The following is a 14,115-nucleotide window of genomic DNA, read 5'->3' as shown; positions in this document are numbered from 1 at the left end:
TTTGCATCACTTCTTTCCATTTATCATGAGAAGCAGCTTCTTTGAAGGAAGTTGGTTCAAAATCTGTAGACAAGTTCAATTCACAATCATAAGTAACATCCATATCAACAGGTGATATAGAGTTATCTACATCACCTCCATCTTGTCGGTTTGAATTTTTGGTTCCTGTTTTTCCAATTTCATCAGGATGAACACTTTCAAGTGTCTTTGTCATCCACTTTGGGGGACCTTTCTGAGATGGTCCAGGCTGTTCTGTTGATTGAGTTGGGTCTGAATCAAGATTGAGTTTCCCAATTCTATCAACTACATCACTTAAAGCATCATCCGTTGTTGGAGTGTCATGCAGGGGAGATTGTTCTTCAGAAGGAGATTCCACATGTTGATCTAGTATAGGAATCCCCCCTTCAAGATGTGGAATCTGATTATCAAACTCTTGGAATGATTTTGGTTTTGTGAATCTATCCAAGCGATCAAGTTGTCGCTCAACAACACTGTCAGATTTGGATGATTCAAGAAAAATGACATCTCTAGATAAAACAAACTTTTTATTTACTTCATCATAAAGGCGGTATGCTTTAGATGTGTTTGAATACCCCAGGAAGATACACTTACGACTTCTTGCACCAAGTTTGTTTCTATGTGCCTTTGGTATTAAAGCATAACAGCTGGAACCAAATATCCTGAGATGTTTTACCGAAGGAACATGTCCATACGACAATTCATAAGGAGTCTTGTTTCTTATAGCACTAGATGGACATCTATTATTTATATATGCAGCACATAGAACAGCATCAGCCCAAAACATTGTCTTTACATTTTTGAAGAAAAGCATGGATCGTACCATATTCAAAATTGTTCTGTTCATTCTTTCAGCTACACCATTCCGTTGAGGATTATAAGGTACAGTTGTTTGATGTTTAATCCCATGTTGGCGAAGATAGTGTTCAAATTCATTTGATGTATATTCTTTTCCATTATCAGTGCGAATAGACCCAATATGAGATTGTGCATCATTTTCAATCCACTTATGAAAATTCTTGAATGTTTGAAAAGCATCAGATTTGTTCTTCAATAAGTAAACCCAACACATTCTGGTGTAATCATCAATAAATGTCATGATATATTTATTTCCATTTGCAGAAGGAACAGGCATTGGACCACATAAATCTGAATGAATAAGTTCAAGCTTCCTATGTGCTCTTGAATGTGAATCATGAAAACACTGTTTGCTATGCTTTCCTAGAATGCAAGCATCACATTGTTTATGTTTTCTAGGAATTGTAGGCAAACCAGCAACACCATTTTTCTTCAACAAGCAGAGACTATCATAGTTTAAATGTCCAAATCTAGCATGCCATAATAAACTTGATGGAAGTGTACCTTCATCATGATCAGAAATATATGAAAAATGTTGTGCATGAGCAGAGGTTCCTTGCAGTTTAAGAAGTCTTTCTTCTTCTATACCTCTCATGACAAGTGAATGGTCAGATGCCTTTCTTACCTCAAGCTTTCCATCAAACATATGAATGGAGTGACCTTGCTGGCGGATGTGGACCAGGGAAAGCAAGTTTCTCTTGAGCTGTGGGAGATATAGAACATGATCCAGAAGAAAATCTGGAAGACCAGGTAGTTTAAGCCTGATTGTGCCAAGCCCTGATGGCTTGATTTTTGACTGATCTGCAAAGTATACTGCTCCATCAACATTGTCAGTGAAATCTTCAAAAAATTCTTTCCTGTGAGTCATATGACAGGTTGCTCCTGAATCAAGCAACCAATCATTTTTCGAAGAATCAAGTGAAGCATTAAACAAGTCTTCATTTACTCCAATGTTACATTGTGCCTCAATATAGTGAGCGGATTCAGGTGCTTTACCTTTGTCTGTGTCATCAGTTTTACCTTTCTGCTGATTTCTTCTCTGCTCAACCTTATCCCATGGTAGCTTGCATGTAGAAGCATCATGTGATCCATTTCGTTTGCAGCGAATGCAATGCAAATCTGCCTTTTCTGCTTGAGAATGTATGCCCCCCCTGCCTCTGAAGTATCTTCCTCTTCCTCTTCATCCACCTCTTCCTCTTGTAGAATCTTGAGCAGGATGCTTTTCTTTGTGAGCAAGGCAAACAGTCTCTTCAGAAGATTCAGGGACTATTTTCTTTCCAAAGGCTTTCTCTCTTTCAGCAAACTTTTTCACAAGAGAGTCAAAGGTTATATCTTTAAGATTTCCATTTGCTTGTAAAGACTCAAGATAATTGGAGTAGGTAGGATAGAGTGCTTTGAGAAAGGCAATAAGAGAGATATCCAGCTCAACCTTAGTGGATTTAATATCATGCATTATAGACTTTATTTCACATGCAAGAGAAAGAGGATCATTATTTTTCAGTTCAAGAGTGAAGAGTTTAATCATGAGCTGAACAACTTCAAGTGCAGAATGTGTATCATAGAGTTCTTTCAGCTTTTGTAAAGCTTCAAAGGCAGTGGAATAGGATGAAATATGATGACTTACTTCCTCATTTACAGATGCTGCAATCAATGCATAGGCTTTGCTGTTCTTGTTTTCCCAAATGGCGAGTTCTTTGTCTGATGTCGGCTGCACAGGGTCTCTGTCTTCTTCTCCGACACACACTCCTTTCCACAGCTCATTGTAGATGAGGGTGTGTTTTACCATCCGAGACCATTCTGAATAGTTCTCCTTACCAGTGAGAACTATTCCGACCATAGAAATGATTGAATGCATTCTGTAAAAAAAAATATCTCTGCCAAAAACTTCTGTTGGAAAAAAAATCCTTGTGCCACAGCCTTATGCACCTTTTTTTTTCTTCTAACAATATAAAACACTCTGACTAATATAAACACTCTGACTGATTCAAACTATTTAACAATATAGTCAACCAAGAAGCTGCACATGTGCATGCTTACAGAGTCAATAAGTGAACATTCTTAGAGAAAATTGAACCTCGAAAGATAGCTCAATAACTAAATCAATCGACTCAAGTGTGGCCCCTTCGCTTTTAATACAAAGACAAAATAAAAGTCTGATTCCACACTGTGGGCTGAATCCCAAAGCATACAATGAATGGAAAGAAACAAAACATATATCTCGTGGCGGTGAAAAGGATAGTTACATGGCCACAAAGGTAAAAACAAGATTTCCCAGCTATTTCAGCTACGGGAAAGTATGTAAGAAATTCTTCTCTTCTTCATGAAGTTACTAGAAGACATGAATAACATAATACAAAGGTTTTGCAAAAATCTCCTCTCATTTCCAGAGCTCCTCCATTGGAATACCACGGTACGCTGCGACTTCACTGAACTGCCTTATTTGCAAAACAGCATCAATAACATGGTTTACTTTCATGGTGAGAGAATCCTCGTCACAATGTGACATTCAACGGTTGGCCATGGTTGCCTACTATTGACAATGGTTGACCATGATCAATATTATAAACCTAAGGGAATAATAAACCCAAGGTATTGATATTATAAACCCCAAGGAATAATAAAACTAAGGTATTAATACGAAAACCCCAAGTGATTATGAACCCAAGGGAATAATATCAAGCTCATGGGACTAATATTATAAACCCAACATTGTTAAACTCAAATATAAACACTACAAACACTAAAATAAACATGTTTTATTTTCATGGTGAGTCAATCTTTGTCAAAATACGACATTCAACCAAGGGACTAGTATTATAAAACCAACATTGGTAAACCCAAATATAAATACTACAAATACCAAAATAAACATGGTTTATTTTGACAGTGAGACAATTATTGTCACAATGCGATATTCAACCATGGTTGACAATGTTTGGCTATGATTGACAATGGTTTACCATGATTTATATTATCAACCAAAGGGAATAATAAACCCAAGGGATTTATATTATAAACCCAAGGGATAAATACTAAAACCAAGGGGATTATGAAGCCAAGGGAATAATATTAAACCCATGGGACTAATATTATAAACTTCACATCAAGTAAAGGCAACTATCAATACTACAAACACTAAAATAAACATAGTTTATTTTGATGGTGAGATAATCCTTGTCACAATGCGACATTCAAACATGCTTCACCATGTTTGGCTACGATTTTATTATAAACCTAAGGGAATTAAAAAACCCAAATTTTGATATTATAAACCCAAATGAATAATAACCCGAAGGGAGTAATACTAAAACCCCAAGGGAATATGAACCCAAGGGAACAATATTAAGCCCAAGGGACTAATATTATAAACCCAAATATAAATATTACAAACACTAAAATAAACATGTTTTATTTTCATGGTGAGACAATCTTTCTTAAAATGTGACATTCAAGCATGGGACTAATATTATAAACCCAGCATTGGTAAAACCAAATATAAATACTACAAACACTAAAATAAACATGTTTTATTTTGATGGTGAGACAATTCTTGTCACAATGCGACATTCAACCATGGTTGACAATGTTTGGCTATGATTGACAATGGTTTACAATGGATTAATACGAAAACCCCAAGGGATTATGAACCCAAGGGAATAATATTAAACCCATGGGACTAATATTATAAACCCAACATTGTTAAACCCAAATATAAACACTACAAACACTAAAATAAACATGGTTTATTTTCATGGTGAGTCAATTTTTGTCAAAATGCGAAATTCAACCAAGGGACTAATATAATAAAACCAACATTGGTAAACCCAAATATAAATACTACAAATACTAAAATAAACATGGTTTATTTTGATGGTGATACAATTCTTGTCACAATGCGACATTCAACCATGGTTGACGATGGTTGGCTATGATTGACAATGGTTTACCATGATTTATATTATCAACCAAAGGGAATAATAAACCCAAGGGAATTTTATATTACAAACCCATTGGATTATAAACCCTAGGATTGATATCGTAAACCTTATCAATAATGTTATACCCTAGTAATAATTTTCAACCCAAGGCATTGATAAACCCTAAGGATTAATATTAAAAGCCCAAGGGATTGATAAACCCTAAGATATTAATATTAAATTGTAGGAACATAAAGTGTAGTATTAATAAACCAACCCTAGATGCGGGTGATCTGTAAAGCATTAACTATGATGGGACGGAGGAAGGCGTAGCATGGAAGGCACCTGTCAAGCATGCTCGCCGGACAGAATATCAGGTGGGAGGTAATAAACTCGCAGGTGATTAACATTATGGTTGTTTGTTTGTTTGGTCTCGGCATTAAATCGTTGTCCAGTTACGCCTGCACTGGAGGATTTCTGCCTGCGCCGATCTTGATTGCCATAGTAATGGCGGGTGAGGACTGAGGGGGTGGCACTCGCGTATTTAATAGCTTCAGCAACATGCTGCTGTGTTTCATTCTACTTGGAACGATTCAGAGTTTTGATATAGATTGGGCTTGGGGGGGGTCATGCTCCGGTTGCTGTCTTCAGATTGTGCCTGAGGCAGGGCTCACCGTGCATAATTTCCCCTCAGCTGTTGGCAGCATCCCCTATGGTGTTCGTGGAATTCTCATTGCTGGTCGTGGAATTCCCACTGAAGGAGATTTCAACATTGTTGTTCGTGCTTTTCTGTCCGCTATGCCGAGACCCCGCTAGCGCATGCTCAGCCGCAGAGGCTCCGGCTGGGGCAACCCTTCGCGCGCTTCTGCTGGGTCTGGCTCCATGGGGCAAGCTCCTCCTCCTCTGGGAACAGAGAGCATTCTGAGACCAAGTCAATACCTGGACCCAAACTCTCCAGACTCCTCCAATTTGCCGTCCTTTGGCTCAGCTATATTCTTGTTCAATTGTTCTCTCAATTGCCCTCGGATTACGGCTCATGTCTCTGTTCTCTTCTTAGAAGAAGCCCAAGAAGAGGGCGAGCCTAGTGCCCCTGTGCCTCACACTGAGGAAGATCAAAATCCCAACTCTCCGAGGCCTTCTACTGATATGCAACACAGGACATCTCAGCCAGCCAGCGCCATCAACACAGTGCCAGTTGCTCATGCTCAGCCGGACAGGCAGGAACCGGAAGAGGGATGGTGCAGGATTGTGGAGGAGCCACCCGACGAGTAAACTTGTGTTTCAGCTGTCCATCAGTTTTTGAAGCCCAATGGAAAGGAGGAAAGGTTCTTTTTGGCTCTGTTTGTCAAACTTTCTCTATGTTCTTGTGTCGGGTCTATTGTCTAGCTTCTGTTGTGTCGGGACTATTGTCTAGTTTCTGTTGTTTGTATCTCTCTGATTCCCCTGCGCGGGATATCATGTCCAAACTCCCAGTTTTTGACTCAGTCATGCTCAAACGGCCTATCTCTCAGGCATGATGGCTTTCTTTGCTCAATCGATGTAACCGTACTCTTTTTTTTATAAATAATAGATTAATCATACTTAGCAAAAAAAAAAATATTAATAAACCAAAGAGATTAATACTATAAACCCAAATAATTCTAGAATCAAGGGATTGATATTATTAACTCAATATATTATATAGTGAGGGGGTAATTTTAAACACAAGGGATTAATATTATAAACCTAAGGCATTCATAAACCCAAAAGACTAATATTAAAAACCAAAGGGATTAATAGTAAACCCTAAGATTAATATTATAAACCCTAATACTACAAATTATAAACTCAATATTAAACTTTAATTTATAAACCAAATATTAAAAGGCCCTAATATTATAAACCTTGTATTAAATCCAAGTTTTGTAATGTAACAATGCGACATTGAATAAGTTACAATGTAATGTAACATTGTGACATTGATTGTTAAACTTATTTTCATATTGAGACAATGTTTGTCACAATGTTATGTTGGATACATTTTTGTACCATTCCAATCCCAAGGGATTATAAACCCAAGTGAATAATATTAAATCCAAGGGATTAATATTATAAACTAAAGGGATAGAGACCCTATGATAAATATTATAAACCCTTAAAAAAACATTAAACGTGAAGATTCATATCATGAACCTTATGATTAATATTATAAACCTAATGGATTAATAAACCCAAGGGCTTAATATTAAAAACCCAAGGGAATAACATTAAACCCTTGGATGAATATTGAACCCTAGGAATATAAACCCTAAAATTAATAAATTGAAGGGATAAATATTGTAAACACTAGGCTTAATATTAAACCATAGGAATATAAACCCTATAATTAATATTATGAACCCAAGAATTTTATATTGCAAACCCAATGGACTATAAACCCTAGGATTGATATTATAAACCTTATTAAACCATAGCATTGATAAACCCAAAGGATTAAGATTAAAAACCCAAGGGATTAATATTAAACCCTAAGATTAATATTATAAACCCTAATACTACAAATTATAAACCCAATATTAAACTTTAATATTATAAACCAAATATTAAAAGGCCCTAATATTATAAACCTTTTATTAAATCCAAGTTTTGTAATGTACCAATGTGGCATTGAATAAGTTACAATGTAATGTAACATTGCAACAATGATTGTTAGACTTAGTTTCATATTGAGACAATGTTTGTCATAATGTCCAACATTTTTGTACCATTCCAATCTTATAGTAATTAACTCTTGATATTATAAGCCCAAGGGATTAATAAACCCAACTTATTAATACTAAAAACCCAAGGGATTATAAACCAAAGCAAATAATATTAAACCAAAGGGATTAATATTATAATCTAAATGGATATAGACCCTATGATAAATATTATAAAACCATAAAATAAACATTAAACCTGAAGATTCATATCATGAACCTTATGATTAATATTATAAACCTAATGGATTAATAAACATAAGGGTTTAGTACTAAAAACCCAAGGGATTATAAACCCAAAGGAATAACATTAAACCCTAGAAATAATATTCAACCCTAGGAATATTAAACCCTATAATTAATATTATAAACCCAAGATATTAATACTATAAATCCAAAGAATTAATAAACTTATGGGATTAATATTATAATGTTAATGTATTATATAGTGAGGGGGATAATTTTAAACACAAGCGGTTAATATTATAAGCCTAAGGAATTGATAAACCCAAAGGATTAATATCAAAAACCAAAGGGATTCATAAATGGTAAACCCTAAGACTAATATTATAAACCCTCATACTACAAATTATAAACCCAATATTAAACTTCAATATTATAAACCAAATATTAAAAGTCCATAATATTATAAACATTGTATTAAATCTAAGTTTTGTAATGTAACAATGTGACATTGAATAAGTTACAATATAATGTAACAATGCGAAAATGATTGTTAGAAACCCAAGGGATTAAACCCTTAGGTCTATTAATCTTATGGATTTATAATATTATCCAATAAGAAAGATTCCTTTTGCTAATATTTAATGTTATAAATACTTAATATTAAAATATTAAATATTTATAATATTAAATATTTATAGTATTAAATATTTAATTTTTTTTTAAATTATGAGTATTAAGGATAATTTTTTTTTATAAACCTAATAGATTAATAAACGTAAGGGACTAATATTTTTTTTTTCTTTATAAAAACTAATTCTATTAAGAGGAAGTATGGTACAAATGAAGTTACAACCAAGAGAAGCAAGGAAAAGGGCAGCCGGAAAGGATTGACTATCCACCTCGGCCCCTAAGAGAAAACAAGAAGAGAGTAGTGCTAAGCACGAAGTAACAAGAAGAACAGAGTAACAAGAGCAGAACAGAGGATTCTACCCAATGTGGGTAGAATTTTTTTCCTTTCTTTTTACCAACTTTGACCCAATCAAGATGACTCTGTTGAGCTGGAATGATTTGCAAACTGAGTTGGGCTGACGGAGAGGTCTCCTTGTCTGAATCCGAGGGAGAGGACTCATGAGTTCTTTTTTGTGAGATTGGTGGGACAGTAGGTTCCTCAGGACCAGTTGAGGGCAGATCCTGTGCCAGCTTTGCTTCCATGCCTTCCGCATCCCCTTCCTCTTCCTCTGAGCTGGAATCAAAATCATCCATGGGAGGAGGATCATGAGGTTTCCAGCTTTTGGATTTCGGCTTAGGATTGGCTTTCTTCTTTTGGGCAGGCATTGATGGACAAGAGCTCTGAAGGTACCCTGTGTGATGGCAGTTTCGGCATCGAAACGCTTTGTTCTCGTAATCTAGGGTCTGAGTCCAATGGAAGTCTCCAATTTTGAGATTAATTTGATCAGGTAGACCTTTTCTCATGTCTATTTCTGCACAAATTCTGGCGAAGGTGTATATGCCTTTTTCCCCTCTAGAGGTGTCTGTGGCTAGAAAGTGGCCTAGAGTATCATTGATTCCTTGGAATACAGCAAAGTGCCATAGATGCGCTGGGAGATTAGGAAGTCTGACACAGATGGGGAGCTTGGTGATGACTGCTGAAGAGGGATCGAAATCTGGGAAGCAAGGGGTGAGGAATAAACATGTTGAGCCCCAAAACCATGGGCCTTCAGTTAATGCTTTTTGGTAGTCTTCACTGAAAGAAAATACTACAATGAAGAAACCCTTTGAGCAGAGAAGAACCTTGCAGTTGTTGGTCCAGTTAGAGTGAATCCATTGGTAGAGATCTGTTGTGTGTGGCCATAGCCCATTGAACCTGCAAATAATGGCATGCTCTACATACTTTTGGATTTGCTCATCCAACGAAGGATGCATTATTTCAATGGAGGGGGTTTCCTCCAGTTTGTCCACCAAAAAAGGTTTGGGAGCCTGAGCTGGTGGAGCTGTTTTCTTGGACCTCTGAGCATGGACAGCATCTTTGTATGAAAAATCCGCAGCTGAAGATGACTGTCCAACAACTCCCCCTCTCAAACGAAGGGTAAAAATAATGGAGGCATTTCTCTTAATGTTGTAAAAAGAAAGGGGATAAAGATCCTCAAGTTGTTTACCTTCGTGGAGGAGTCGTTGAGAAGAAACGGGAATCCCCAGTCTAAATTCCAAGACTTGCTTGAGGTCGTGCACTTGATCCAAAGAGCTTACCCATTGTAGTAGAGTTTTGCCAGAAAGGAGCACGATCTGGATCTGGAACGAGGCAGAGTGATCAGATTGCTGCTTCCCACTGCATATCTTCTCCACAGAAAAGGGGGCTGTCGCAATTCCTCTCTCGGTGGTTTCAGGTTCGAATCCCGGCAGCTTTGGCACACTTGGGAGAGTAGCTGCTTTAGATCCCTTTGACGAAACGGACCTCGATGTCAGGGTTCGATTCTTGGTAACATGCATCGGATCTGGCCCTGGGATTTCCTTCGGACTTACCACAAAACAGGTCGTCTTCTCCTTCGCAATTTCCAACTGACTTGAATCATTATTATTAGGCTTTAATGCCTGTCTTCGCTTCAGAATCGTAACTTGCCCCGTTAATACAAGATTTTTTGCCGTCTTTTTGCCTTTGTCCACTAGGGGCTCCTTCTTTGAAGCATATTCATCACCATGGCCGAATTTGCAGTTACAGCCTTCAAGAGTTCTGTTGACGGCACCCTGCTTAAGAACCTCATGCTGAGATTCTTCCTGGGGCTTCGGCTTAGAGGACCGTTTCTTCTCAGGGTTTTCACCCTTGACCTTAATCTTCGGAGAAGAGCCATGGCCGTGACAAGATTTCTTTTTAGACTGCGGATGTTGAGGGGACTTCTTCCCATGCTGGTGGACTTTCTCATGCGGATAAATCATGCCCATAAAATGATCATTTTGATGGCCCCGATAATGAGCCAGGTAATCCCGTGCAAGCTGGACTTCGGTACCCATCTCTATCCAACTTCTCCAACCTCGACCGAGACCTCCGGCCATTGATGCTCCATGATCCTCCTTAGCCAGAGACATTGCTTAGGGTTTTTTGTAAGGGACTAATATTAAAAACCCAATGGAATAACATTAAACCCTAGGATGAATATTAAACACTAGGAATATAAATGGTAAAATTAATCAACTGAAGGGATTAATATTGTAAACCTTATCTTAATATTAAACCCTAGGAATATAAATGGTAAAATTAATCAACTGAAGGGATTAATATTGCAAACCCTAGCTTAATATTAAACCATAGGAATATAAACCCTATAATTAATATTATGAACCCAAGAAATATATATTAAAAACCTAATGGATTATAAACCCAATGGATTTATATTAAACCCTAGGATTGATATTAAAAACCTTATGAGTAATATTATACCCTAGGAATATGAACCCTTAGATTAATAAACTAAATTGATTAATATTAAAAAACGAAGAGATTAATAATATTGGATTAGATTAATAAATCCATTAGATTAATATTAAAAACCCAAAGAATTATAAACCCAAACAAATATCATTAAACCCTAGGATTAATATTAAACCCTACAAATATAATCCCTAAGTTCAATATTATAAATCTTAGAATTAATACTATAAACCCAATATATTAATATTGTAAATAGAAGGAATTAATAAACCGAAGGGATTAATATTATAAACTCAATGGATTATAAACTCCGGGGATAATTTTAACCCCAAAGGATTAACATTATAAAGCTAAGGGATTGATAAACCAAAAGGATTAAAATTAAAAACCCAACAGATTGAAACCAAAGAGAATCAAAAACCCAAAGGATTAATAGTAAACCCTTTAAATCGTAGGAACATAAACCCTGATATTAATAAGCCCAAAGGATTAATACTATAAACCCAATGAATTAAAAGTTAAGGAAATGATATTAACCCCTAAGATTAATATTATAAACCATAGGCTTAATTTTAAAACTTATGAATATAAACCCTATGATTAATATTAGAAACCTTAGGATCAATATTATAAAACCAAGATATATTATAAGTTTAATATATGAAACTCAAGGATTATAAACCTTAATATTAGTATTATAAATCTAAGGGATTAATATTATAAACTCAATAGATTAATAAATCTAAGGGATTAATATTATAAACCAAAGGGATTAAACCCTTGGATTTATAATATTACTCCAATAAGATAGATGTCTTTTTGCTGCTATTTAATATTATAAATAGTGAATATTATAAATATTGAATATTAAAATATCAAATATTTATAATATCAAATATTAAATATTCTTTTTTAATTATCAATATTATTAATAAGGTGTTATTAACATTGTATTAATAAAATAAACATTGTATTAAATTCAAGTTTTGTAATGTAACAATGCGACATTGAATAAGTTACAATGTAATGTAACAATGCAACAATAATTGTTAGAAACCCAAGGGATTAAACCCTTAGGTCTATTAATCTCATGGATTTATAATATTAATCCAATAAAAAAGATTCCTTTTGCTAATATTTAATATTATAAATACTTAATATTAAAATATTAAATATTTATAATATTAAATATTAAATATTTTTTTTTAATTATGAGTATTAATGACAATTTTTATTTATAAACCTAATGGATCAATAAACGCAAGGGCCTAATATTTTTTTTTTCTAAATTAAGACTACTGCTATATTAAGGAAAAGAAAATATTTACAGAGGTTTACTTTCTGCGAGGAGGCCGAAGCCAGTCCTCAAGCTTGAGCAACTTTAACCGTATCATGAGACAGAGTCCATTATAGTTCTTGGACTTCATACAATCTAGACCCAAAATGACAAAGACTTCATATTCACTGGCCGGACTGAGCCAGTTTACATCATGAACCATTAAACAGAAATAGCAAATTGCTGAAGCCTGAGGCTTGCAGCAAAGATCTGACCCAAAAACATAAAAAGGACTCCAAAAACACAACATGAAATGCAGTAGCATGACAGTAAGAAAAACTAAAACAGAGCACCCGTGACTTATACTGGCTGGTTGGATGTGGCCTCCTGCCTTCCAGTATCTGGGCTTGGCGGGCCGAGCCAAATCACCGACTCGTCTTCGTTCTGAAGCGGGTGTCCCTGAGCTGGCGAAGCACGAACATTGAAGACTTCCACCTCCATATTTGAATTGGGCGGTGGCATGACCTCGCGTACAGAGGCGGCGTGACCGGTAATGCCCTGTCTAGGAGCACAGGGGCTGTAAACGTTCATCTCCACATTGGAATTGGGCAGCGGCTGGACCTCTTGCACAGAGTCTTCATATCCAGAAGTTTCCTGAATTGCTTGCTGGGTTGCGTGTCGATGAGTGCGATACACCAAACCTTCCATATCAGCGAGGAGGATATCGCTGTCTTGGACAATTTCCACTGTGGGGGAGCTGGAATTAGACCGGCCAGGCTCATCTTCAGAGATGAAGACTGTAAAGGTGACCACCACTTCAGGGCGAACAAGGCGGCTAGGAAAACGAAATCTGAAGGTCTGGTAAGTGCCCTGTGGTAGGAGACACTCCTACTCCGAGCTAGAGGATGAGGGTGGCTCTACAGCAATTGGCGCAATTGGGTGTAAATCGTCAAGAATCACGCGGGTGCCAGACCTTCCTCCACGCCGAGGAACCCCTCTACTACGCGACATGGCTTGAAGGATAAGCACTACCAAACACTCAGCGAGCCCTTGAGAATTTGCAGACAGGATGCCTTCACTCAATGCACTGAAAGTAACAATAGAAAGGTTATGCGCTGTGACTAGCATTTCAAGAGCCATAGAATACTTAACCTGCAGGTTCAACGCGGGGGAAAGGCTTTGGGCCTTTCTCCCCTTTCGCATCAGAGCCTGAATTGCCATGCTCGGCATTAATGGAGCGTCCTCTCTCTTTTGCCGCAGACCAAGAATCATAAACCATTGCATTAACTCTAAGAGTTCTGTACAGGTTGCCTTGTACAGGCGTCGGCGTTCTCTTCCGCCTACAGGTGTCATGGCGCGTGCCATGGTGAGGGGCTAGTAAATACACCCGCATCCGGGTGCGAGGTGTGAGTCTGAGCGATTTCCTGAGAGATGATTGCCCTCAGAGTATCTAATTGATCGCTGGAAGGAAGATTGTCTACAGCGCCTTCGAAATGGTTTTCTTTTGCTTCCACTCCAATGTTGGCTAGTATGTCAGCTAGCTTGTTTCCTTCCCGTCTGATATGCTTGAAAGTGATAGCTTGGTGCATGGATATCCAGTGGTTGATCAACTCAAGCCTCTGGGACATTCTCCAACTGCTACTTATTTTGTGTACCGGGGAGCCATGCTGAAGCTTTGTGGCCATTCTGATTATTATC

The 14,115-nt window shown here is 36.9% G+C and overlaps 1 protein-coding gene across 1 annotated transcript; it reads right to left on the bottom strand.

Annotated features, from left to right (window-relative positions):
* Positions 1–6,168: 6,168 nt before the first annotated feature.
* LOC149267171 (uncharacterized) lies at positions 6,169–10,723 on the bottom strand. Its single transcript, XM_089410378.1, has 2 exons — positions 9,874–10,723; positions 6,169–6,236 (listed from the first exon to the last, which is right to left on the bottom strand). Exons 1-2 carry the CDS (start codon positions 10,721–10,723, stop codon positions 6,169–6,171), a joined length of 918 nt encoding a protein of 305 aa, XP_089266504.1.
* Positions 10,724–14,115: the final 3,392 nt, after the last annotated feature.

This window comes from Pinus tabuliformis, chromosome 6 (genome assembly GCF_031772625.1).
Source record: "Pinus tabuliformis cultivar Carrire ecotype Pingquan chromosome 6, CPIR1, whole genome shotgun sequence".
NCBI classification, from domain to species: domain Eukaryota; kingdom Viridiplantae; phylum Streptophyta; class Pinopsida; order Pinales; family Pinaceae; genus Pinus; species Pinus tabuliformis.
Note: the sequence above shows the minus strand (reverse complement) of the source record. Positions and strands in the feature narration are given on the sequence as shown.